General features: G+C 47.3%; 1 protein-coding gene across 4 annotated transcripts in view; it reads left to right on the forward strand.

Annotated features, from left to right (window-relative positions):
• LOC119660867 (fatty acyl-CoA reductase wat-like) overlaps positions 1-24,170 on the forward strand; it is a 216,446-nt gene that overhangs the window by 124,990 nt on the left and 67,286 nt on the right. For all 4 annotated transcript variants that reach the window (XM_038069777.1, XM_038069776.1, XM_038069778.1 and 1 more), the window contains 3 exons: positions 9,608-9,723; positions 9,878-10,272; positions 23,557-23,666. In XM_038069777.1, coding sequence (XP_037925705.1) covers positions 9,608-9,723; positions 9,878-10,272; positions 23,557-23,666 — 621 coding nt within the window. The remainder of the gene's footprint in view (positions 1-9,607; positions 9,724-9,877; positions 10,273-23,556; positions 23,667-24,170) is intronic.

A 24,170-nucleotide genomic window follows, 5' to 3' on the forward strand; every position in this document is an offset into this window, starting at 1 on the left:
TCTAAATAAGTAGGACCCGGAGAAGGAAGGTTTATAGCGGAAGTGGAGCCTGGTCTCACATAGGAGCACTATGTGTGGCTTGTGCTTCTTGAGAAAAAAGTCGAACTCGTGTCTACGAGCATGACCTACTATCGAATAAATGTTCAATTTGATAATTTTAATGTCCATGACTGGATGAAAATGCAACAATCATTGCATTGAACATGTTGCGATTTTTCAACAAATTCTTGTGTGTTTACTTGAAAGTTTTTTTTTTTTGGAGTTTGCTGCATGTTTGGACGAACAGCGTCAGCGAAGGAGACTGTTGGTCTGGTGAAACTGAGGTTCATGATTTTTCTCGGGGTTAAAGGGGTTTGTTTTTGTGCGTTCCGCTTGGAAACGACACGGATGAAGTCAGGACAGCTCCGGGAGTTAGCCGGATGTTCGGGACTGCCGCAATTAACGCAGTATACCTTTTTTTCTGGAGTTTTGCTGCACTCTCCAGGGCTATGGGTCATATCGCATTTGACACAGCGGTATCCGAGGTGACAGTTGGGCGCTGCATGGCAGCTTTGCATTGCAAAATCTGAATGTGTTTACGCACAGAGTGTTGGACTCCCGCAACAGCACGCCAGCGGACTACCAACTAAACACCTCCCTGTCATCAGAGAACTAGCCTGGAACCGTTTGACACATTACTTCGGGCTAGCCTGGAACCGTTTGACACATTACTTCGGGCTAACCCTCCCGCTCTCCCGGCTTTGGGAGCCTTCAAGTCAGGGAGTTCCTTTCACCAACGGGAGGGGAGGAACGGAGTTGTTGTTAGTTCAGGGAACCCCTTATCGTCCGATCTCTTCGCCGGTCGAGTTCAATCTTCTTCGCAATAAGAAGAGCCCGAACATAATGCGCAATACGATTCCAGCTGCCAGCGCTCTTCAGCATCTCTCTGACAATGTTGTCTGGAGAGAGCCCGCCTCTGCACTTGAGCGAGGCGTTTACGATGCACCTCCTTCTCAAGGGCATCAGCCCATACCTCCGCACCATAGAGAAGAACCTACTGCGATGCTCCCATGAAGAGGCATCTCCTAGTTGATATAGGGCCCCCGACATCCGCCATTAGCCGACTCAAGGCTGCGATTCCAGCTGCAGCCCTGTCCGCTGCTGCTTCGATTTGGTCGAAGAAGCTTATCTTCGAGTCGAGCATTAAACCAAGGTATTTAATCGCTGGTTTTGACTCTATAGTCAACTCGCCGATCGATATGGTGTTTTTTCTTATTTGGTTTGTAGCGGAGCCTCTCGGTGGTGGAGTTGCTGGTGTGGCCGCTGCAGTTGAAGTTCGGACGGGTGGATGCTGGCGGAATGCGGGAACTACAGGCACATAGGTGTTGCGTTTTTTCCGCTCTTAGTAGAGGGAAGTCGTTCGCTGGCGGAGAATGTTGTTTCAACTTTGTTGTCGGTTGCTTCTTTTGTTGGGCGGTGAGAGAGAGAAGCATTATATTCTTGTTTTTCAGCGTTTCAACATTGTTTTCTTTTGCGGGGTGGTTGGGCTCGGTGGTGCGGGACGAGACTTCGTATGATTCATCGGATTGGTATTCGATGTCGGATGACATCGCAAGTTCTGCGATGGACTCGTCCTCCGAGGTGTCTTTTGGTTGAAGATCCTCCATGAAGTTGATTTTGGAGCGTTTGGGGCTGCTAGACGACTCCTCCATTGTCGCCAGTAATCTGAAATACGGTAAAGACTAATTAATGTAATATCTGGGTTCTTTGGCTTTTAGCAACTTAACTCTTAGACTAGGTCCGTAATGATGCGGTATGTCCAATAACCAGTTCGTGACTCATCCCATCTCTTTCGCCACTTTTCGATAGATTCCCACCGTGCCAGTTGCCGTCGAAATACGCTAGACTACGCCTTCATTCGACAAGATGTCTATGGGGCAACCCTGCTAGTATATATGCTGCTTCTCTCGATATTGTCCGATACGCACTGCATACCCGGAGTGCACTTAGCCGATACGCCATTCTCAATTTTCGACAGTTTACTTTGTTATCCAGAACAGTTGCCCAAAGTGGAGCTATATAGAGTAACACGGAGCTGACTATTCTAGAAAGCAAAAGATGTCGACTTTGTCTTGGCCCACTAATGTTCGATAATATCTTCGAGATCGTTGCGGTAATGGAAGACGCTTTAGTTGCGGTACGCTCAATGTGTTTTAAAAGTTGAGGCTTCTGTCAATCCCAAGTGTTTGAGCGAGGGTTGGGAGTAAATTGTTTGTTCGCCAACTTTGATTTTCACGATTCTGCTTTTGCTTTTCATGCTGATGAGAATTACTCCTGTTTTATGTTCAACAAGTGAAAGGCTCGAATTTCTCAATCAGGAACTGATCTCCGATATCGCTTCATTTGCGTACATCTCGATGTCGGTTTGATGCTTTGCTGTTATTCCAATATCATCGGCGAAACCAATTGTTGTCGGGTTGTCCGGAAGGCATAGCGTCAATACTCCATCATATGATACATAACTAGCCCCACTAAGGGACCTAGGACAGAACCCTATGGTACCCCGCATTTCGGGGCCTGTAGTTTGTCGGGTGCCTCCATGATTTTTTTCCATTTTGCAGTATTGAACGCATTTTTTATGTCGAGGGTTATTATTGCACAGCATTTTCCTTCTTATATTGCGGCCTGAGTCAAACCAATATCCACGCTGATTGCGTCGACAGTTGATTTCGCCTTATGAAATCCGAATTGTTTAGCTGAAAAGCCTTCTTCCTTTTTCACAACAGCGAGCAATCTGTTGTATATTACTCGCTAGTTTGCCAATGGTATTTACCAGACATATCGGTCTGTATGAGGAGGGGTCATCCAATGGTGTACCTACCTTCGGAATAAGTATGAGCTTTTGCAGCTTCCATTTCTCGGGCGCTGTCCTGGCGGTTACTTTCAGGGCAATATTAGGGATGCCATCCGGTCCTGGGGTCTTTTTTCCGTCAATCTTTCCGCTGCGTCGAGAACCTCCTGATTTACCACTACCGGAACTTTGTCGGAATTTAAATGTACTGCAGGAAGACTTGTACAGTTTATATCTGCTGGGAACAGAGTGTTCACTATATTCTGCAACAACTCTGGACAATTATTCGGTGGGGAGCGCTCGTCTTTTAGTGATGACATCACCGACCTGTATACGCCACGCCATAGGTCGGAGTCAGCTTCAGTATACATCGGCTTGAAATGTTCGCATTTTGGTATTGCACATGTAGCTTCTCGATCTCAAGTTGGTTTCTTCTGCACGTCTTCTAGCTTGAGGCACTTTTTCCGGCATTCCTCCCGGTAGCGATGTATCTAGCAGAAGTGCCTCTTTGAACATTTCTGCGTTAAATTTCTTGGTTACTCATCATCATCACCATCATAAACGGCGCAACAACCGGTATCCGGTCAAGGCCTGCCTTAATAAGGAACTCCAGACATCCCGGTTTTACGCCGAAGTGCACCAAATCGATATCCTTAAACGCTGTCTGGCGTTCTGGCCTACGCCATCGCTCCATCTCAGGCACGGTCTGCCCCGTCTTCTTTTTCTACCATAGATGTTGCCCTTATAGACTTTCTGGGCTGGCTCATCCTCATCCATTCGTATTAAGTGACCCGCCCACCGTAACCTATTAACCCGGATTTTATCCACAACCGGACGGTCATGGTATCGCTCATAGATTTCGTCATTGTGTAGGCTACGGAATCTTTCATCTTCGTGTAGGGAGCCAAAAATTCTTCGGAGGATTCCTCTCTCGAACCCGGCCAAAAGTTCACAATTCTTCTTGCTAAGAACCCAAGTCTCCGAGGAATACATGAGGACTGGCAAGATCATTGTCTTGTACAGTAAGAGCTTTGACCCTATGGTGAGACGTTTTGAGCGGAACAGTTTTTGGAAGGTGAAATAGGCTCTGTTGGCTGACAACAACCGATTACTCAGCTAATCGTTATTCGTTTTAATGGCTTCAAAATATTCCTTTGCGAGGTTTGGAAAATGATAGCCTGATGATCGCTGTGTGTGTACTCCTCGCTGGCATCCCACTGCAAGTCTCTGATTAGAGTATTACTGACGAAGGCGGGGTCTACCACCGATTGAAATTCTCCCAACTGAAATGTGTTGACTCCGCCAGAGTTGCCAAGTACCACGTTCAAGCGCGCGAATGTCTTCAGCGATATTCGTTCTCTTTCGTTGGTTTCTCTGCTACCCAATTCATCTCCCCATGCGTTGCAGTTGTAGGCTTGCATTGAAGTATAGTGTGAAGCTCGGTGCTGCAGCTATAGATGCTTATCCCTCCTATCTGGGCACCTGTGAACCCGTCCTCTGAATGTTTCTCCGCATTTTCTATAGCTTGCCTTGTTCGGATACAATGGCAAAGTCGACGTTGTTTTTGAATACGCTTTGGGAAAGTAAGTCTTCGGCCGCTCGACAGTAATTCAGATTGAGTTGCATAAACTTATTTTGACCTTATTTATGAACGCCTTTTGGCTTCTTGTAATGTGGGCGCTGTCGCTTTTTTTTGCTTCCAAGCAGAATACGCACTTGAGCATTCCTTTGCAGTCCTTTGCAAAATGGCCTTGTTCTCCACATTTGCGGCACAGATTTGATCTGTCTTGCGTGCTAATGCAAGCTTTTGTTATGTGACCAAATTACCAGCACTTATAGCATTTATGTACTGGACTCTGTTTCCGTATCCGGCAGACCACCCAACCAATACGTACTTTGCCCACTGTAATCGCCTTTTTCGCTGCTTCGATAGGAAGACTTATCGACGCTATCTGCGTGTCACCGTACGCTTTCCTCATTGTAGCACATTAGACTCACCCACCGATTATTAGCCTAAATGGGTCTGCCAGGCTTTACATATCTCAGATTTGTGGTGGCTTCATCCAAGCCCGTGCATTTGATCACCACTGAATCCTTACTCATTTTGACCGTCGCAGCTTCATCTAGTGATACTCCAATTTTCTTCCGTAGATCTTCACCGCCATCGTCACCAGCTTCAAGTTCGAGCAGAAGGTCGCCTTTCTGTGTTCGCCTTAGCCGCGTGACATTTGCACTCAGACCAGTCAAGGAGGTATCTATGTGAGATTCTCAACCACTGAAACCCCTCCCCCCCCCCACTTTCTCCTTCTGCCTTCCCTGTGGAACCACCGCAAAGCATTATTTCGCGGGGAGGACGGCGCTTTAAGCGACCAAACCTTCCGTTCTTCGCGTCCCCCTTGCGTGCTCCGCTTTTCCAAGTTCCTTCTGTATACTTTTGATTGCTGAGTTCACCGTACAGAAGTTACCCTACGACTTCAGCAGACGATGTTCTGCGGGCTTATGACTGAATTGGTGTAGATACCTCCTACAACCACTATTTCCTAACAGGAATTGCGTCAGATGGTAGGTATTTCCGCTGTGTCGTCGCTGAATCCACTCCTCAATACGGGAAATGAAAGTGTAGGTCCAGCGACCCCTCTGCGAGTCATCCCACCGTTGCTTCCACTTTCCCAGCGACTCTCGCCTTGCCGCCTTCCAGTATTCTGCATCCTTTTCAGGTGGATTCATTTTCAATTTCTCGTACGGGCATCTCACTTGCCAGAATGTCCATCTGGATCATTCCCGCAACAACACGCTGCGTCGCCTGATATTGTTCTGAAGGCGCTGCACAACCTTAGCGCCACTAAACGGTAACTGATATTGACCCTGCTCCGATTATTCTCACACGCTAGTGCCGCGTATAATAGTGTGGAGCGAACCAGTCGGGCCACAAGTAATATGTGACTATATCTTGGGCTTCCAATGTTAGGCATCATCCGCGCTAATGATACGCTGGTATTTGCCGCTTTCTCAGAGGCATAGTCCAGGTGTCCCTTGAAATTGATTTTAGCGTCAACCATCACCCTCATGTATTTGTGAACCACTTTCGAAGTGACGATGTGACCACCAACGCGAATATTAACCGTATTCCTCCTACTATGATTGGTAATCAAGGCCGCCTCCATCTTTGGTTCCGCAAGGTCAAGCTGAACCATCTCCAGCCATGTTTTTATGGCGGTAATGGTTTCGTTTCGTTGTTTCGCGACGAGAACCACGACTAAATCATCTGCGAAACCGATTACCATGGCCTCATTTGGCACGGGAAGGATAAGGACCCCATAATACATGACGTTCTACAGGAGAGGACTGTGGTATTACTGCGGTGACGGTGTACTCTTTCGATCCCTCATCCATATCGTACCAAAGGCTCCTCCCGAGAGGTAACTTTCGAAGAGGTTAGACAAATAACTAGGGACACCTGTTTTAGTCAGTGGGCTTTTTATCCACTCCCAACTAGCGGAGTTGAACCGTCAACGTTGACGTTCAACGTCACCACGGCACAGCATTTTTTAGACGACATCACGTCTCGAGTCAGTTTCAAAACAACGTCTACGGCGTCGGTCGTTGAGTGGGCTTGTCGAAATCCAAATTTTCCCTCCGATAGTACATCCTTATATTCAATGATAGGGAGCAATCTGTTGTATATGGCCTTTTCGAGCATTTTTCCTACTGTGTCGATGAGGCAAATCGGCGGTATGATGATGGATGTGGTGCTTATTCGGCTTCGGTCGGGGAAAACTCCTTCTTCCGTTCTTGTTTCAAATATGCTGATAAACTAGTCGGGTCTGGTCTTAACAGCGAGTTTAAGAGCTCTATTGGGAAAAGCAACCAGACCGGAAGCTTTGTTATCGTCAATTCTCCGGCAGATTTTCGCAAGTTCCTCCTTAGTTACTCCAGGTATGGTGTAGACGCCCAATGCTTGCTTGTGTTGTTTGTGCTCCCTTTTATCCGGGAGGAAGAGCGTCATCACGATATCGAGCTGAAGATGCAGGCAGGTCAGTTGTTCGCCCTCTCATCTTCTTCATAACCACGCTGCACGCTGTTACAGGACCTTTGGTCTGACTCTGCGCAAAGTAAGCTTAAGCCTACCTCGAAGGTTCACATATACTTTCTGTTTCTCGTCGAAATTCGGTCTTCTTTTCTCTGGTAGATCATTCTAGCCCGAAAACATCCATCCCGTAGCTCTACGACCTCCTCATTTCACCAAGGGTTTGACCGCCTTTTTGCGAGGACTCGCCGCCTCGGCATAGCAGAGTCGCATGCTCTCGCTATGTGTCCCATCATTTGCTCTACCTTTTCTCTAGCCGCACCACCTTGATTGTGGCCTACCAATAGCAGCTCTATGAGTGCATCCTCTTCAAACCTTTTCACAGATCTGCCCTGGTTTCCAGCTCCGCGGGAGCGCACATCGCCGCATGGCCCATATTCGATCCAGAGGAAAATTGCCTGGTGGTCGTTATGAATATAATGCTCACTGACAAACCATGTGATTCTCCTCGCCAATGTGGTACTCATGACCGACTCTGTCTCTCGAGCAGGATACGGCCTCTGGTGTTCGTAGTACGACTGCCCCAATACACGACCCATCCGGGCCCCATCTTGGGGTTTCAACTCCTTGCATCCGAGACTAGCATACCTACCATTCGTTCGAATTCTGCTGTTATCGCGCTTGGTGGAGCATAGCAACTATATATGTAGATGCCAGCTATTTTAGCCCTGACGAATCCAACTTCCGGAAACTCCATCACTTCTTGAATAGCTTGACTTCCACACGCCCATATTGCCGCCTTGCCAGTTACATCTGTAGTTGAGACACCGTTCTTATTATTGCGATAAGGCTCGCTGATTTTGGCAGCTTCGATTCCTTTCTCATAGATGGTCTGCGAGAGAAGGTCTTACGCTGCCTCGCAGTGGTTTAGGCTGATATGTATCAACCTCATTTCTTTACTGCATCCAAGGTTCTCCTAAACACTGGGCATCTGCTGTTGCCTGAAACGTGCCGACAGTCGACACCCTTCTTCCCCTTGCAAAGCATACATCCCAACTCAGTTTTGCACTCCCTGAACATATGACCTTCTCCTCCACATTTTCTGCAACTTTTTGACCCGTCACAGTAACCGGTGCATTTCGCCGCTATGTGACCAAATTCCAGGCATCTAAGGCAGCGCTTGAGAAACTCCTGCTCCCTGAGCCGGCAAACGGCCCAACCTATTTTTACTTTACAGCCGCTAGTAATTTGAACGCTGCTTCAACTAATAAGTCAGTCCTCTGATTGCGGAATCTTGGAAGCCAAGTGATCTGAACTGCTTTTCTAAGGCGTCGCGGATATCCTTTTTGGTCCTGATTTCATCAATGTCTTTACATTGTATAACAATCTCCCGCTTTCTGGTCCGTACTTGTGGCTCTTCTACTAAGGGCTTCTCCATCTTGCCGAGACAATTTTCAACCGTTTTGCCCGGAGACTTGTTCAGCTCCAGCATCAAATCTCCTTTTTGGGAGCGTGTAGTTCGGCTGACGTTTGCTCCAAGGTCCCTGAGTTCAGAATCGGATTGAACCTTCCTCTTGCATTTTACTTTCCGCCAACCTTGATACATGCTTCCCTGGTTCCTTTTTAGGGCTTTACCTCCCCTGTGTCGATGGGAGCTGGCCCCGCAGTTTCCTCGATTTTAGTTATTTTGTTTGCCTTCCCCTTTGCCGGTGAGAGGCCTTTCTGCGTTTTTGCGTCCTGCGAGGATCCGAAAGAATCGCTTGTACCCTCTCTACTCCTCTTTTCAAGCTTACCGCCCTTTTGATTTTGGGGTGTCACTTCTATTGCCTGGGTGACGTTTGATTTCTTCGAGGCATTCTTTTCGTCCTTGGCGCTGTTATCCATTACACTAACGGCTCGGACCATGTTTTTGATGGCCTGGTGCACATTGCGTTTGTCCTTTATGAATTCGGACAGTGTGGCAAACGATGATTCGTCCGTATTCTGACGCTGCTCCTCTGCTTGATTTTTCCACTGGGCACTTCCGTATTTACTAGCCTCACGGGAGCTTACCTGATTTCGTTTCTTCATCAACGTTGATTTCGAAGGAGATCGCAGGATCGTCGACCTTCTCCTAAATGTATTAAACACTAAGTCCTGCGACATGTGCCGACCAGTGGTGGTCACCCCACTATGGGCTAATGAATAGTGGGGAATCTTTCTGTCTGTCTAGCTTTCCGTCCGTCCGTCTGTCTGTTTGCCTGTTACACGCATTTCTCTCCGAGACGGTTGTAGCGATTGACACCAAATTTGGTGAAAAGCTGGAAAATGTATACGCTCACGTATACAGTGAGTTACATAAGTCTACCTGGTATTTACGGGGGGGGGGGGGGGGGGGTCCCCTTACATGCATTTTTTTATCAAATATAGTCATGTGGGGTATCAAATGAAAGGTCTCGATTAGGACTTTCCGAAGCCGATCTTAGTTTTGACATTTAAGGTGGGGAGCGCGGGGGTTCGAAAGTGATCATTTCTTTGGTGGAGCAATGCAATTATGATTTTGATTGCATGATTTACATTGTATCCTTTGTTCCCTTGAGCAGTACACGAAGCAATAGATAATAATTTTTATAACTACCTAAATATTGGGGGTAAAACATAACTTCCTAAAGAAACGACGGACATGGAGTTCCGATCTAATTTTATATAAGATTTGCTGTATTTAATCTGTCTGCTGAGTTTCTAAAGAAGATTTTCTTTCCATTTTGCAGTACTTTTAAACAAATTGTTCACATCATGTCCTGGAATCGAAAATATATTTTTACTGGTGCGAAATAAAAAAGGGAAAGATGTACATTCGAGAGTGGAAGAAATATTTGATGACCCGGTGAGTAGTAGTGCTTGGGTATGTCCTGATCAGGGTGTTTGACATCAAAATAGGAGCTCAAGGATCATTTACGTTGGATTTTGTACACCCTGAGCGTTAAGCTAGGCACCCATGACGTGCTTGATTTTCATCGATTTTCTCCTTTTCTTTTCAGATTTTCGATTCACTCAAACAACACATACCAAAATTTCGACATCGTGTTCAGGGTATATTTGGCGATTGTATGCTGTCCGGCCTAGGGTTGAGTTCGTCCGATCGTTTAATGCTGATACAACGGGTCAATATTGTGTTCCATATGGCAGCGACTGTGCGTTTTGATGAAAAATTAAAGGTTGCCATGCAAATCAATGTACAGGCCTGCAAGGATATCATGCAAATATGTAGTGAAATGCATAATCTAAAGAGTGCTGTGCACGTATCAACTGCATATACGCAATGTCCCTTACGAAAAATAGATGAAAAATTCTACCCGCCACCAATAGATTCAGGAAATATGTTGTTATTAACGGAATGCGTACCAGAGAAATTGTTGGAAAGTATAACCCCAATGTAAGTATTCTCGTTTTATTTAGCTTTTTCTGGACTGAGTAAATGGCTGAATCCTTCTAACATGCCAAAAAACAAACCCTAGGGGTCTAAAAATCCAACACATGCTTCTCAGGATAGATTTTCGCTGGCACAGTTATTGTCAAACTCTTATTAACATTCATTTGGTTGGTTACAGGCTTTTGAATATTCTCGGAGGTCCTTGAATGACCTACAATTTCAGAAGAGTAAAAAGCAATAAGGACTCAAGCTAGAAAGGTTTTTTACTGGCCAAAAATCGATTCTATAAAACTGCTAACATATGTTGCGAATGCGGTATGACGCTCGACCTCACTTCACGTGCATATTTAAAGTTTTCAAAAACTTGTCTCATTCAATCAGACTAATTTTGCCTGAGAAAATTTCGAATGAAGAACTTCGTCGTCTTATGGGTCAGACATCCGTGGACATTTTAACCAGAAGGCAAACATGGCAGTGAAAAGGTAGCCATCGCCCGATCCCAAGTTATGCCATGCAATTCAAACAGATCCGACGAGAGGGGGCGGGTTGGAATTTCCCCGACTTGGACTTTTTTTGGGGGTTTGGAATGAAAATATCAATCTCCTTTTTCTTCAGTCCTGGTCCCGTTCACAAGCGGGGTCGGCTTGTTGTGATCCCTTTCGCCATTTGGCTCTATCGAATGCCTGATCTGGGGGCAATCTCGGGGCTTTTAAATCCCCATCCAGCATATCAAGCCACCGTTGTTTAGGCCTGCCTTTTGGTCGTTTACCATCGACGTCGATGCTCAAACCAATCTTGGCAAGTGAATTCTCGTTAGAACGAATTGCGTGACCATACCATCGAAGACGCCTCTCTCGCAACTTTTCCACGATTGGTGCAACCCCATAATGATCACGGATATCCTCATTTCGGTCCAACGTAACATCTTCGTCTCCATTACCGCAAGACGCCGTTCATTGTTTTTTATAGTTGACCAACACTCAGAACCATAGAGAGCGACAGGACGGACAACATTGCGGTAAATTTTCGATTTGAGACGTTCATTGATACATCGATCACAAAGAACACCAGTTGTGGAACGCCACTTCATCCACGTTGCGTTAATGCGTGAAGCAATTTCATAACGCAGTTCTCCATTGGCTGATAGCGTTGACCCGAGGTATTTAAATCGCTCAGTTCTGGGCAGATCACTGCCGCTGACAGTGATTGTGCCTATTTCATGGGATCGGTCGCCAAAAATTCAGTTTTGTTTATATTCAATCTGAGATCGTGCTGCATGAGGCGATCATTCCATTTTTGGACAAGTTGCTCGAGATCACTTTTGCTATCAGATGCTAAGAAAACATAATCTGTATAAAGCAGTGTGTAGGGCGCGGGACGTTGGATATCCCATGTGATGGAAAGAGGAGTGGTGAGAGGGTGCTTCCTTGATGAGCGCCAACAGAGACACGAAGCGGTTTTGATACACCCGCCATACTTCGAACTTTACTTTTCGGATCGTGGTAAAGCAATTGAACTCAGCGTCGTCGTGTTGCCGTAAGGCATACCAGATGAGTGGGGTTTGGCACACGGTCAAACGCTTTCCCTAGATCCAGAAATGCAATGTAAAGAAGGCGATGCTTCTCACGGTGTTTCTCCATGAGTAACCGCGCAAATCCGGCTTGATTGACGGTTATTTCAACGATTTCGCGAATACGGTTGTCAAGAATGCGTTCAAAAATCTTCACGGTATGGGAAAGTAACCGAATCGGACGGTAATTTGAACATTCTGCTGGACTACCTTTCTTTTTCCATATTGGAACAAGGGTACTTTCTTGCCAGTCAGATGGTGTTCTTCGTTCCTGAATAACCCGATTAAAGAATTCACTCAGCCACAATGTTGGGTCCCAGCTCTTCGCTCTCCAGAGCTCAGATGCGATGTCGTCAGGTCCTATGGCTTTCCTCGATTTCATTCGTTTTATTGCCTCCTCAACTTCAGTTAAGCCCTTGGGTTTTTAATGTAGGTACCTGTCGTGGAGACTTAATCCTACGGTCCTCTTCAGACACGGATTGATTTTGTGACCACAATCAGAGCCCCGCTGAGACAAGCAACAACGGTACAAGTCTATACCAAGTACATGGCTTAGCATTCATACTGGTGGATGCAAAAATTACCTAAATCTGTACCGAACTAAGGAGTACAGCACCCGTATTGAAACGCAACACCACGTCGAGGCCCGAAGGTCTCTTCTCGCTTGAGCACAACCGCAACCACCATGAAACTCCCACTAGGGGGCCAACCGCAAATAACCGAGCTGTCCTCACATACAACGGGAGTTCACCCGAAGTATGAGAGTCCAGGTGCTTTCCCGCTTCCCATGGTACCAGTATACCTCTGGTAAGGTTTCGTGACCAATTTGCCATTTCAGATGAGTCCCTGTGCAGACTCGGGTCTGATCGCCCTGATTAGGCCTTTGGAGCATTCGCCTACTGAATCACGGCCGGCAAACCAAAGTGACCACAGCGTCTCCCGGTGCCACCACTATGGAGGTTCTCCTCGGCCACTTGGTTTTGGTTTGGCCGACAGGGCTGCCGCCCCGTCTTCCTCACCGCCACCTCTGAGCACCAGTTGCGCTGGCAGGTGGAACTTGTCCAAATGTCGGCAATGATTGTGGAAGTGCAGGATGAGCAAATTTTTCAGTTGAAATCTGCTCGAAGTATTCTCGCCACCTATGCGTTGCAGCTCGACGGTTGGTAAGCAAAATAGTGTGCACGTTCGTTACGGCTTTTAACAAGTCGATACAGATCTCTCTCGCCATCCCGAGTGTCCAGTTTATCGTAAAGATTTTTGTAAAGGTTTGCTCGGGTGACAGCGACCGCTTTCTTTGCTTCCCGGTTGGCATTCTTATAAATTTGCCAATTAGCAGGCGTTTTATCGTCGAGAAGTTTGTAGTAGAGGCGTTTCTTTTCACGGACCTTCATTTCAACATCATCATTCCAAAGCCAAGTATCTCGGTTGATGTACCGCTTACCCGGCTTGGTGACCCCGAGGGTTGCAGAGGCCGCTTTGTGGATCGTGTCTTTCATTTGGTTCCATGATTCTTCCACATTCGTAATGGTCGGCAATTGTATGAGTGAGATCGTTGTTTGTTGCTTCTCACGAAATCGCCACCATTTAATGCGCCGCGGACCAGTGCGCTGCTCACGCTGTTTTATTGGTGGCTTAATTCGCAGAACGGCAATCAACGGCCGATGTTGAGGTGCGATGGGCTCATAGGGAACGACTTTGCAATCAGTGACGATGGTAAAATGCCATCGTCTTATGAGAATATAAACCATTTACGTTTTACTGTTCCCACTATAAAATGCAGGAAGATGAGACAATCCTTTGATGCACCATGTATTCATAAGTACAAGGACATGGGTGTCCGCAAAATCGATTGTTCGCTCGCCACCCTCATTACGCACTCCGAACCCCTTTCCCCCATGGCACCTGCCTTTTCACCCACATGACCATTAAGGTCGCCGGCAATAATAATATAGTCGTCAGCAGGCACGTTACAAGTCTTTTGATCGAGAAGTTGCTAGAAGGCATCTTTCTCGGCATCAGGTCGACCTGTCTGTGGTGCATACGCGGTGAAGAAGTGAATAGTGCGATCAGCTGATATAATGGTGAGCTTCATCAGCCGATCAACAAATCGTTCGACTTCTTTAATGGCATCACGGAAACCCTCTGAGATGGCAATGCCAACACCATATTGAGTGTGTGAGCTACCAAAATAGAGAAGTTTATAGCCATTTTTACCGCGTTCGCGTTCAATGTCGCAGCTTTTGGCACCAGAGCATCGGGTTTCTTGCAGAGCGCAAATCGCGTTTTCCGAAGGGCTCTTGCGAGTTCCTCCGTCTTTCCAGTTAGGGTACCAACATTTAGCGTGTAGACGCATATTTGTTTTGTTTGTTTTATTCGGAATAACTTGCTTACGTCCTGACGCCGTCCATGCATCAAGAACACTTGCCCATTTCTCGACAGGACAGGGGCTCGTCCTGTGGCGTCGACTGAGGTGGACACCCTAGCATTTAGCTGAGGCATGTGACTCAATCTGACCATCATGTTTCTAACGACATTGTATGCATTTTCTTAGTCGGCCTGTCGTGGAACCTATCACCAAGAGAGATCAGGTAGGATTTAGCATAGTAGAATAACTCCAACTATACTCTATTTATCTCTTTCCCTGATCTCAGCATTTTATTTTTGTTTTACTGAGGATAGTACAGAGTACATTGCATTAAACCCTCCTCCTTTACCTGGGCGTGGGGCCAGCATACTATGTTAATAGCATGGCGGAGTTCAGGAATAGAAATATCAATGAAACAAGTCGGAATACCGAAAGTTCGCGCTTCAGGTATTAAGGTTTTGTGTTCATCTTAATAAGGAACTCCAGACATCCCGGTTTTATGCGAGTTCCACCAATCCGATATCTCTAAAAGCTGTCTGCTGTCCTGGCCTACGCCATTGCTCCATCTTAGGCAGGGTCTGCCTTGTTTTTTTTTTCTACCATAGATATTGCCCTTATAGACTTTCCGGGTGGGATCATCCTCATCCATTAATTAAGTGACCCACCCACCGTAACCTATTGAGCCGGATTTTATCCACAACCGGATGGTCATGGTATCGCTCATAGATTTCGTCATTGTGTAGGCTACGGAATCGTCCATCCTCATGTAGCGGGCCGAAAATTGTACGGAGGATTCTTCTCTCGAACGCGGCTAAGAGTTCGCAATTTTTCTTGTTAAGAACCCAAGTTTCCGAGGAATACATGAGGACTGGCAAGATCATAGTCTTGTACAGTAAGAGCTTTGACCCTATGGTGAGACGTTTCGAGCGGAACAGTTTTTGTAAGCTGAAATAGGCTCTGTTGGCTGACAACAACCGTGCACGGATTTCATCATCGTAGCTGTTATCGGTTGTGATTATCGACCCTAGATAGGATAAATTAACAACGGTCTCAAAGTTGTATTCTCCTATTCTTATTCTTCCCGTTTGACCAGTGCGATTTGATGTTGTTGGTTGATTCGTCTTCGGTTCTGACGTTGCCACCATATATTTTGTCTTGCCTTCATTGGTGTGCAGCCCAAGATCTCGCCTCAATGGCCGCCTGGTCGATCTGAATGAAGGCAGTTTGTACGTCTCGGGTCCGTCTTCCCATGATGTCGGTATCATCAGTATAGGCCAGTACTTGGGTGGACTTAAAGAGGATCGTACTTCTTGCATTTACCTCAGCATCACGGATCACTTTCTCGAGGGCCAAGTTAAAGAGGACGCATGATAGGGCATCCCCTTATCGTAGACCGTTGTTGATGTCGAATGGCCTTGAGAGTGATCCTGCTGCTTTTATCTGGCCTCGCACATTGGTCAGAGTCAGCCTAGTCAGTTTTATCAATTTCGTCGAGATACTGCATTCTCTCATGGCCGTGTACAGTTTTACCCTGGCTATGCTATCATAGGCGGCTTTAAAGTCGATGAATAGATGCCTATATTCCAACAGTTTTTCCATCGCATGTCGCAGAGAGAAAATCTGATCTGTTGCTGATTTGCCTGGAGTGAAGCCTCTTTGGTACGGGCCAATGATGTTCTGGGCGTATGGGACTATCCGGCCTAGCAAGATAGCGGAGAATATCTTACAGATAGTACTCAGCAATGTGATACTTCTATAATTGCTGCATTGTGTGATATCTCCCTTTTTGTGTTTGAGACAGATAATGCCTGTTTGCCGAACGTCAGGCATTGATTCGTTGTCCCACACCTTGAGCACAAGTTGATGAACCATTTGGTGTAATTGGTCGCCTCCATATTTAGCCAATTCGGCAGTAATTCCATCGGCTCCTGGCGACTTATGATTTTTGAGCCGATGAATTGCAATTGTAATTGTCCGTCGTCTTTAGTTGACGGGACCTTCAACTCGCCGATGTTCTGGTTGTTCACTAGTTGATCAAAGTACTCAACCCATCGCTTCAATATGCCCATTCTGTCGGAAATCAGATTTCCCTCTTTATCTCGGCAGAATGAATATTGAGGTGTGTAAGACTTCATCCTGCTGTCTTGTTGGTCAATGCTCATCGATATTATCGGACGGGTTTAGGTGTCTTCCGCCGATCAGCAAAACAGTTTTCTCACTGTTGAGCGATAGTTGGATCATATAAGGGGTCGATGTTGAACTTGAGAGGGTCGAATCACAGACATCACATACCCGAGCAAGGTGTTTTTAGACCCCACTTTGGCATTCGGATCTAGGATCGCGATCACCTTTGGAAAGCCTCTCCCGAATAGCGTCTAATTAGTTACAGAAAGCTTTCTTCTTCACCATATTGGAAATTAGCTTTGGTATATAAAACTGTATGTGCTGTGATGCTCCTTAACCTAGACCAAAATTTTGCAATAAAAATCCTGTCAAAAACTGATTCGCAGGTCCAAACCGTCGAAAACGGGTTTGCTACCACTTGGCTTTCTCGAGTATAAAAGCACATTACCGCACGAAGGAGAGGACTATTTTCCAGGGTCTCACCATAGTAATAATAATCGTTGGCGCAACAATCCATATTGGATCAGGGCCTCGAAGTGTGTTAGAGCACTTCATTCAAGACTGTAACGGTACACCACAGTAGACTGTAGGAGGCAATGTGGTCAGCATTGCCCTCGCCCGAGATTATTACCCTGAAATGAGAATTAAATTATGCACGTTTAGTATTTGGGTTGTTTGGTACTTTGGTGCCCGAAACGCGCGACGGCGCTGATATGGTGGGATTGAGAAGGCAAACGTCCGCCTCAAGAGTCCGCATCGCACTCAGACGTGTGCTAGTACCATAGTAGGTTTATGGAACAGGCCACTAAATGTACTAGCCCATGCACTTTTCTCGCGGAAACGTCTATCCAAAGCGAGTAACACGTCGATTTACAGTGCTTGACCCACTTAATAAGCGCAATTATCTAATAGACACGAACGCGAAGGTCATGGTCTCCACGTCCCCAGACCCAATAAGTTTTTCCTCTGTAGCTAAAATTACCAAACACCACGCCCATCATAACTTACTACAAGCAAGTAGAAGTCAGTCCTAGCTTGCGAAGGACCTTATTGTAGCGCTTCATTTTGGCTGATATCAGTGTCTCCATATCAGGCACAGACTTCCTGCGTCACTATGGGCTGATGGTGAATATGCAGCATAAGTCCCTGATAGACCTACCACGTATTCGTGCATTTCGTAAAAAATACCGCAACATCACTACCGAACGTATCCCCGCTTAGACTTAGACTTTGCGTATTATTTAGCGAATTGTACTGCATTCTTAACCTTGGATCTCGCCACCATCAAATCCCTGTAGTTCCTGAAAATATCCCAAAACAGCATTTACACATATTTCGGACCCTTCGAGTTCACACGGATGATTTTTGTCCTATGCAGTGCGGTGCAAACTTTCCAGAGATTCATCCACTCTGTATTACGAGCGGATGGTATGCGATTATGGTGCGCAACGAGCCGACCTGATCGCAGCTTTTGTCACGATACAGGCGACGCGTACAACAATATGGACCGTACGACCCCAGCTATCAGCAGTCTGCTACACTGTTTTGGCCCACCTACATTCGGCATCATTCTGGCAAGGGCATGGTGGCCTTTGCAGCTTTTTCACAGGCGTACGATATATGCCCTTTGAAACTCAGCCTGGCATTGAGAGTCACGCCAAGGTATTAGATGGTCAGCTTTGAGACGATCATATGGCTTCCAACCCGCAGACTGATCGTATTTCTTTTCCGGCGATTTGTCATGAGCATTGCCTCCGTCTTTTCCTTTACCTCAGTCTGCTATCCAACCCTGGAGCCTTGCCATCGCGGATCCTCCCGCAGACCTTCCGAAGTTGCCCCTCGGTAATGCGAGGTATTACATCCACCTCGAATTGGACCTCCGTTTGATACCTACTTCCCCGTATGGTGAGGAAAGAGCGTGGTTACAATTTTTTGTAGGTACCGTGGACAAGTCACCTGAGGCGACCTTTGCCCCTGCAACTTCTTCATAACCAACCTGTAGGCCACGCCCCAAGAGTTTATGTTGGCATCCACACAAAGTCGCCTAAAGCAATCTCTTTTACTCCTGCGAATGGCCTGGCCTCCTTTATTCTGTCACGCAACGTACTATAGTCCCGTTCACAATCGTCGAGATCGGGTCTTCGCCTGGATCGCTAGAACTACCTTCTTGCTCGATGGTAAACCGATCTGAGCTCCGCGATTTCGCTACTCCACCAATAGTTAGGCTGTTTGCTTGCAAACTCTCGCCTCCGGCGCATAGCAGTGTCGCATGCCTCGGTCATCCATCGCGTGATTCTCAATACCATTTCGGTCGCCGTAACGTATCCTGCTCGAACGCCCTCGTCGTCCAGCCCGGCATCCCCACTCACTTTCTGCGAGCATTCAACCTGCCACTTGGCCCAATAGAAACTTTAATAAAGATCGCCTGGTGGTCGCTGTGGGTGTAATGCTCACCGACATACCAGGTAGTCCCTCTTGCCAATGCGACGTGTTTTTTTTTTTTTTTTTTTTTTTTTTTTTATGGATGGAGGTGGAAATCTTAGAAAGACGCTGCTACGCCAGGTTGCAGCAGTGTGTGGGATTCACACCCACTAAAACCACCCCCACTCTTCCGCCCCTCCCCGCGGGACCACCGTGAAGTATTACTTCGCGGGGGAGGCACTGGTTCGCTATACCAGCTCGTCCATGTCACGTCTCCGTCGCGCCGCCTTCCGAGCTCGATCCAACTCCAGGAGTTTTGCCTGCACCACGGCTACTGCCTCATTTACCGCCATCCAGTTTTCCTCCGACTTCAACATCTCTTCCACCAGGTTGGAGGGCTCGATGTCCGCCCCTAAGATGCTGTTCAACCTCCTTTTCTGCTGTAGAAATCTGGGACAATGGAACATAACGTGCTCCGGGTCCTCGAGTGTAGCACCGCATTCAGGACAGTTGGGAGACTCGTCCAACTCGAAGCGATGCAAGTACTTCCTATAGCCACCGTGTCCCGTAAGGAACTGTGTCAGGTGGTAATTCAATTCTCCGTGCTTTCGGTTGACCCATTTCTCGATGCACGGGATCAATGTATGGGTCCACCTGCCCTTGTCGGAGTTATCCCATCGTTGTTGCCACTTGTCACACAACTCCCTCCTGATGGCTTTTCGGAAAGCCGCATTCACCTCGGCTGGATTTGCCTTCCGTTTTTCGTAGAGCCAGTGTGCCCCGCTCGCTAGAAGATCTATAGGGATCATTCCTGCGATAACACACACTGCCTCCGTCGACGCCGTCCTAAATGCGCTGCACACCCTTAGCGCAATTGGCCGGTATGCCGAACATATCTTCCTCCGGTTGACAGCGTGGTTCAACGCTCCCGCCCAGACAATGCGACGTGTGAGGTCGACGATATAGTCCAGGCCTCTCCCTCAGAACGTAAATATGTTCCCAATATTGGCAAGTACAACATCCAACTCGGCAAATGACTCGAGCAAGATACGTCTTCTCTCGTTTGTCCCTCGGTTACTCCGCTCACAAGCCCAGGCACCCGCTATTTTCGGAGTATGACTCATTATGTGCAGCATCTCCTCGTACTGTGCAGGTGTTGCGCTAGGAGGAGCGTAACAGCTATAGACCCAGCCCATCTTTCTTCTCACGAAACCAGCTTCCGGACGTTGTATAACTTCCTTTACCGGTCTGGTCCCAGGTCCAAACACCACCACCGCAGTTGCGATAGGGTTCACAAATAATGGCAACGTCAATTCCCTTCTCTCGGATGGTCTGTAAGAGGAGGTCTTGCGCCACCTCACAGTAGTTGAGATTGATTTGAATCAATTAGCGCTTTGGTGCGCCGTTTTAATGCCACAAACTCCTAAGACCGTCACTGTTGTTATAGGAGCAGCCGGCTCGGATCTTCAGAGCCAGCCCGTAGCATTCACGAAGGAAAGCAACTCTCCCACCCTGCAACTAGAAATCTCTCTGAGATCCCCAAAGGATGACTTACCCAGTGTCCGCAGCCTGACTCTAGCCAGAGCTGGACAATCGCAGAGAAAGTACATGAGGGTTTCCCTTCCTTCTCCACAGCTTCGGCAATGTGAGTTGTAGGGTATACCGAGCCAAGCGGCATGGTCCCCTATGGGCCAGTGCCCTGTGCAGACCGCCTCTCCTTGACTTGGCATAGCTTGTAAGCCTTCGCCATCTCAGGCCCGCGGCTGCTAGGTAGTGGGAGTAGACTCGGCCCCCGGCAGCCGCCAGCGGAACACCGACTGTATTCGCCGAAGGACTGCCAAGAGCAGAGCCTTGCCTGGTCAATCCGTCAGCCCGTTCATTCCCCTCTATGTTCCTATGCCCGGGAACCCAGAGGAGAGTTACCTTGAGCGTGCCGCCCAGACGGTTAAGCGCGTCTCTGCACTGCCCAACCAGCCGGGAAGATGTCGTCGTTGAATGCAAGGCCTTGATGGCCGCTTGGCTGTCGGTCAGAATGGCCATGTTACGCTTGGGGCTCGAATCACGCTCCAGCCATCGACAGACTTCCAATATCGCCAGTACTTCCGCCTGGAATACACTGGCGAAACCTGGGAGACCATACGACTTGGTATCGAATGCCTTCTCCAGAGCCCCGACCTTTGACTCCAGTTCGTCTGTCGTGCCAATCTTACCAATTTGCGCACCGGAGAGTTTGTTTTTAATTACCTGACCAAACTTTCTCCAGTTGATCCTCCTGGGGTCTCTAAAGGGCTTGAAGAGCTCTGCGGCGAGATCTAGACTGAAGATTATCCAACTGTGGTCAGAGAAGGATCTCTGGTCAGACACTCTCCAGTCCCTAAGAATCCCATTGTCGGTTATTAGGGTGATATCAAGGACCTCCTCCCAACCGTCACAGTTCTCCGAGCAGGGTAAATGGAAAGTTGGTGTACTGCCCCTGTTACACACCGATAAAATAATAAAATCAATCAATCAATTAGTTGATTTCGGAGCTGCCCCAAAGCGTATGCCTTGCATTAACGTCGCAGCCTATCAGCAGGTTGGCTTTCTTTGTTGCTATGGTGTTCTTCAGATGTTGTAGTTTTTCCGGCGGAGCTAATCGGTCATGAGCCATGTAAGCCGAGGAAATATACACGTTCTCTGCCCCCGCCTACTCCAGCTTGACCACGACTAGGTCACTGGAACTCAAGTCCGGGCAAAGGAAAGCGTGCAAGAATACATGCTCTACGTCTATCCTGATCAGCGTCTCCTGTGCTGTGGAATAAATTAAAATATTTGCTTTGGAGCCCTTTGATGGTTCGGTCGCTTCCGGCCCAGGGCTCCTGTATTAATGCGATGTCGATGTCTTCCTCTAAGAGGAAGAGGAGCAGATTAGCCGAGGCGCACTACGAGGGCTGCAGATTTATCTGTGTGATCTGCTTGCGTAGCGGGTTCGTCAGTCCCCGTCGGACCGTCGATCGTCATCTCCTCCAACAACTCGTTGGTGGCGTCGATTGGGTCTAGGTCGTCGTCCGGTTTTGCAGAGCGGAATACTTTTACCTTTGCATTCCTGACTCCGAACCAAACTTTATAGTCGACCTTTTTCAGTGCCTCCAGGCACTCCTTGTTTATGCGGAGAAGTACGGGCTGGCTGTTTATCTGAGGTTCCTCCTCCTTAATAACAACCCAGTCGTCCATGGGAATCCCGGGGTTGTGGAGGCGCAGGAATTGGACGAGCTTGTCCTTATCCATGTGGATCTTGGGCAACCAGATACGAGCGACCGATCTCCTGGGAATCTCGTCGTAAGGGATGATCTTGAGCTTAACGCCCTACCAGGCGCGATGGGCTTCGCCTTTTTCTCGTCAGCCAGGCGTTTGCTATTGTATTCATCAACAATTGGTATTAAGCGAGGTCTTTTTCACCCCGCTCGTCGACAGTACCGGCCTCCTTATTCTTAGAAATCTTGTTGAGAACATGCATGGCTTCTGGTACTGGCTCTTGGGCAGGACACCCGTGGATCTTCTCTTCCTAGCCGGTTTCCGGCGACCGACATCCTTGTCGGTTTTCGCTTTCGAGGGATCTCTCGATGCTGAGGGCTTCAGGTTAGGAATACTATGTTTGGTACTCGCTACACCCAGCTTGACGGCAGTAGGTTCCAGGCTGGAAGCCACTAGCCCGTGTGCCGCCTCGCTCCGGGAGGTCCCTGTGGTTGGTTTCAGCACAACGATGCTACGGCTGGCACCGAGTGTACTGCTCTCGAAGGCTACTGTCTCCTGGCTGGAGGCCAGCAGCTCGTCCTCCGATGATGCGCCTGGCATCATCCCCTCTTCTTCTATCGTCGTTTTTTATTTTTGTTTTTTGATAATTGAGTCCATGTGTTGGTCCAACGAGTAGTCCGGAAAGAATGTCTACCCTGGCTGACCCAGCCATCAGGGTAAGGGTCTTATTTGAAACTGAAGGTGCCCAAGGTATTCAGAGTTCGCATACTAAAGACCAAGCTCCCCAATGGCCACGCAGCCCCCGGCGTATGCTGTTCCACCTTGGCTTGGGGTCCTATTAGCACCTTCTGCGGTGCAGAGAGGACGATCCCCGGGCTATTGCTTCAGTCCATCCCCCCGCCAGATCTAGTTGCCCCTAACACATGACCAGCAGACAAGCAGATCCTCGTTAGTTGTATGAGCCTACTCCCAGCCCGGCCCTACACACTCTTGGCCCGCCCGAAGACGGTTTTCAGCGGCCACCACGCGGTCGTGTGGAACTTTAACCGGAATCATAATCAGACCAGGCCGCCGGGAAATCTCATACCCCTTTAATCGTTGGTGTGACAATCCAATTAGATCTGGGCCTTGACACGTATTACAGCACTTCATTCAAGACCGAAACGGAAGATTATGGTAGGAGGCAATGTGTCATCATTACACTCGTCTGAGATTATTACTTTGATTTGACTCAAGTACTCATTCACAACTAGGTCGACTAGTATTCGATATCCCATCGCGATAGGAATCTTTCTGTCAACAGTGGGATTTGAACCCCGACCTTCCACTGCGACAGTGTAGTATTCTATGCAATTCTAGTATAAGTATTTTCAGAAAAAGAGTTACCAGATTTAAATGATGGAAACCAATTTATATTATATAGTTACTTAGCCATTTTCACAGTAGCGTTCATTTAAAAATGTGCTCAAACACAATGTTAAAGCTTTTATTTTTGTTTGAAATAGTTGCATTTGAATAGGTTACAATCATCCCGATGGGAACATTAAATCGGTAATTTTCAATCTTTTTTCAGACTGTTAGATAAATGGCCAAATACTTACACTTTCACTAAAGCAATAGCCGAAGATGTCATCAATCAACATGGACGATCAATGCCCGTTGGAATGTTTCGGCCTGGTATTGGTAAGTTTACAAATATGAAATTTGAAGTAGGATGGGAACAGAAGGCAGAGGGCATAAAACTCAGTCCCGATATAAGAGTAGTTGTTCAAATATGTATGTAATGCTTGCTATGACCCATTATGCATGCTACACCCAATCAATCATAAAAAACTGATTGTATTCCTTACGACTTTTCAGAAGTCTATAATTCTTCTCAACTGTTCTACCTCACGTAGTAGTAAGAGAACGGTTATCCTATGGTATAGTTCCCCACCATAGTCTTACGCTGCTGTAGGCTTATCAGGCTTATCACTTTCATAGCATTAACTACTGAACAGAATCATAGGAAGTTGCTCAATGATTCCTCGTTCTCGTCCTGCTTGACGTTCAAATGATAGGCAAAATGCGCTCATCATTAATGTCGTGAGCATGTGCCCGGTTAGGCTCTCTTATGCCTGGCCTTATGCAACACGGTCCAAAACTGAATTTAAACAAAACAGAATTTTTGACGAGCGATCCCACTGA

Source organism: Hermetia illucens, chromosome 7, assembly GCF_905115235.1.
Source record: "Hermetia illucens chromosome 7, iHerIll2.2.curated.20191125, whole genome shotgun sequence".
Classification (NCBI taxonomy): Eukaryota; Metazoa; Arthropoda; class Insecta; order Diptera; family Stratiomyidae; genus Hermetia; species Hermetia illucens.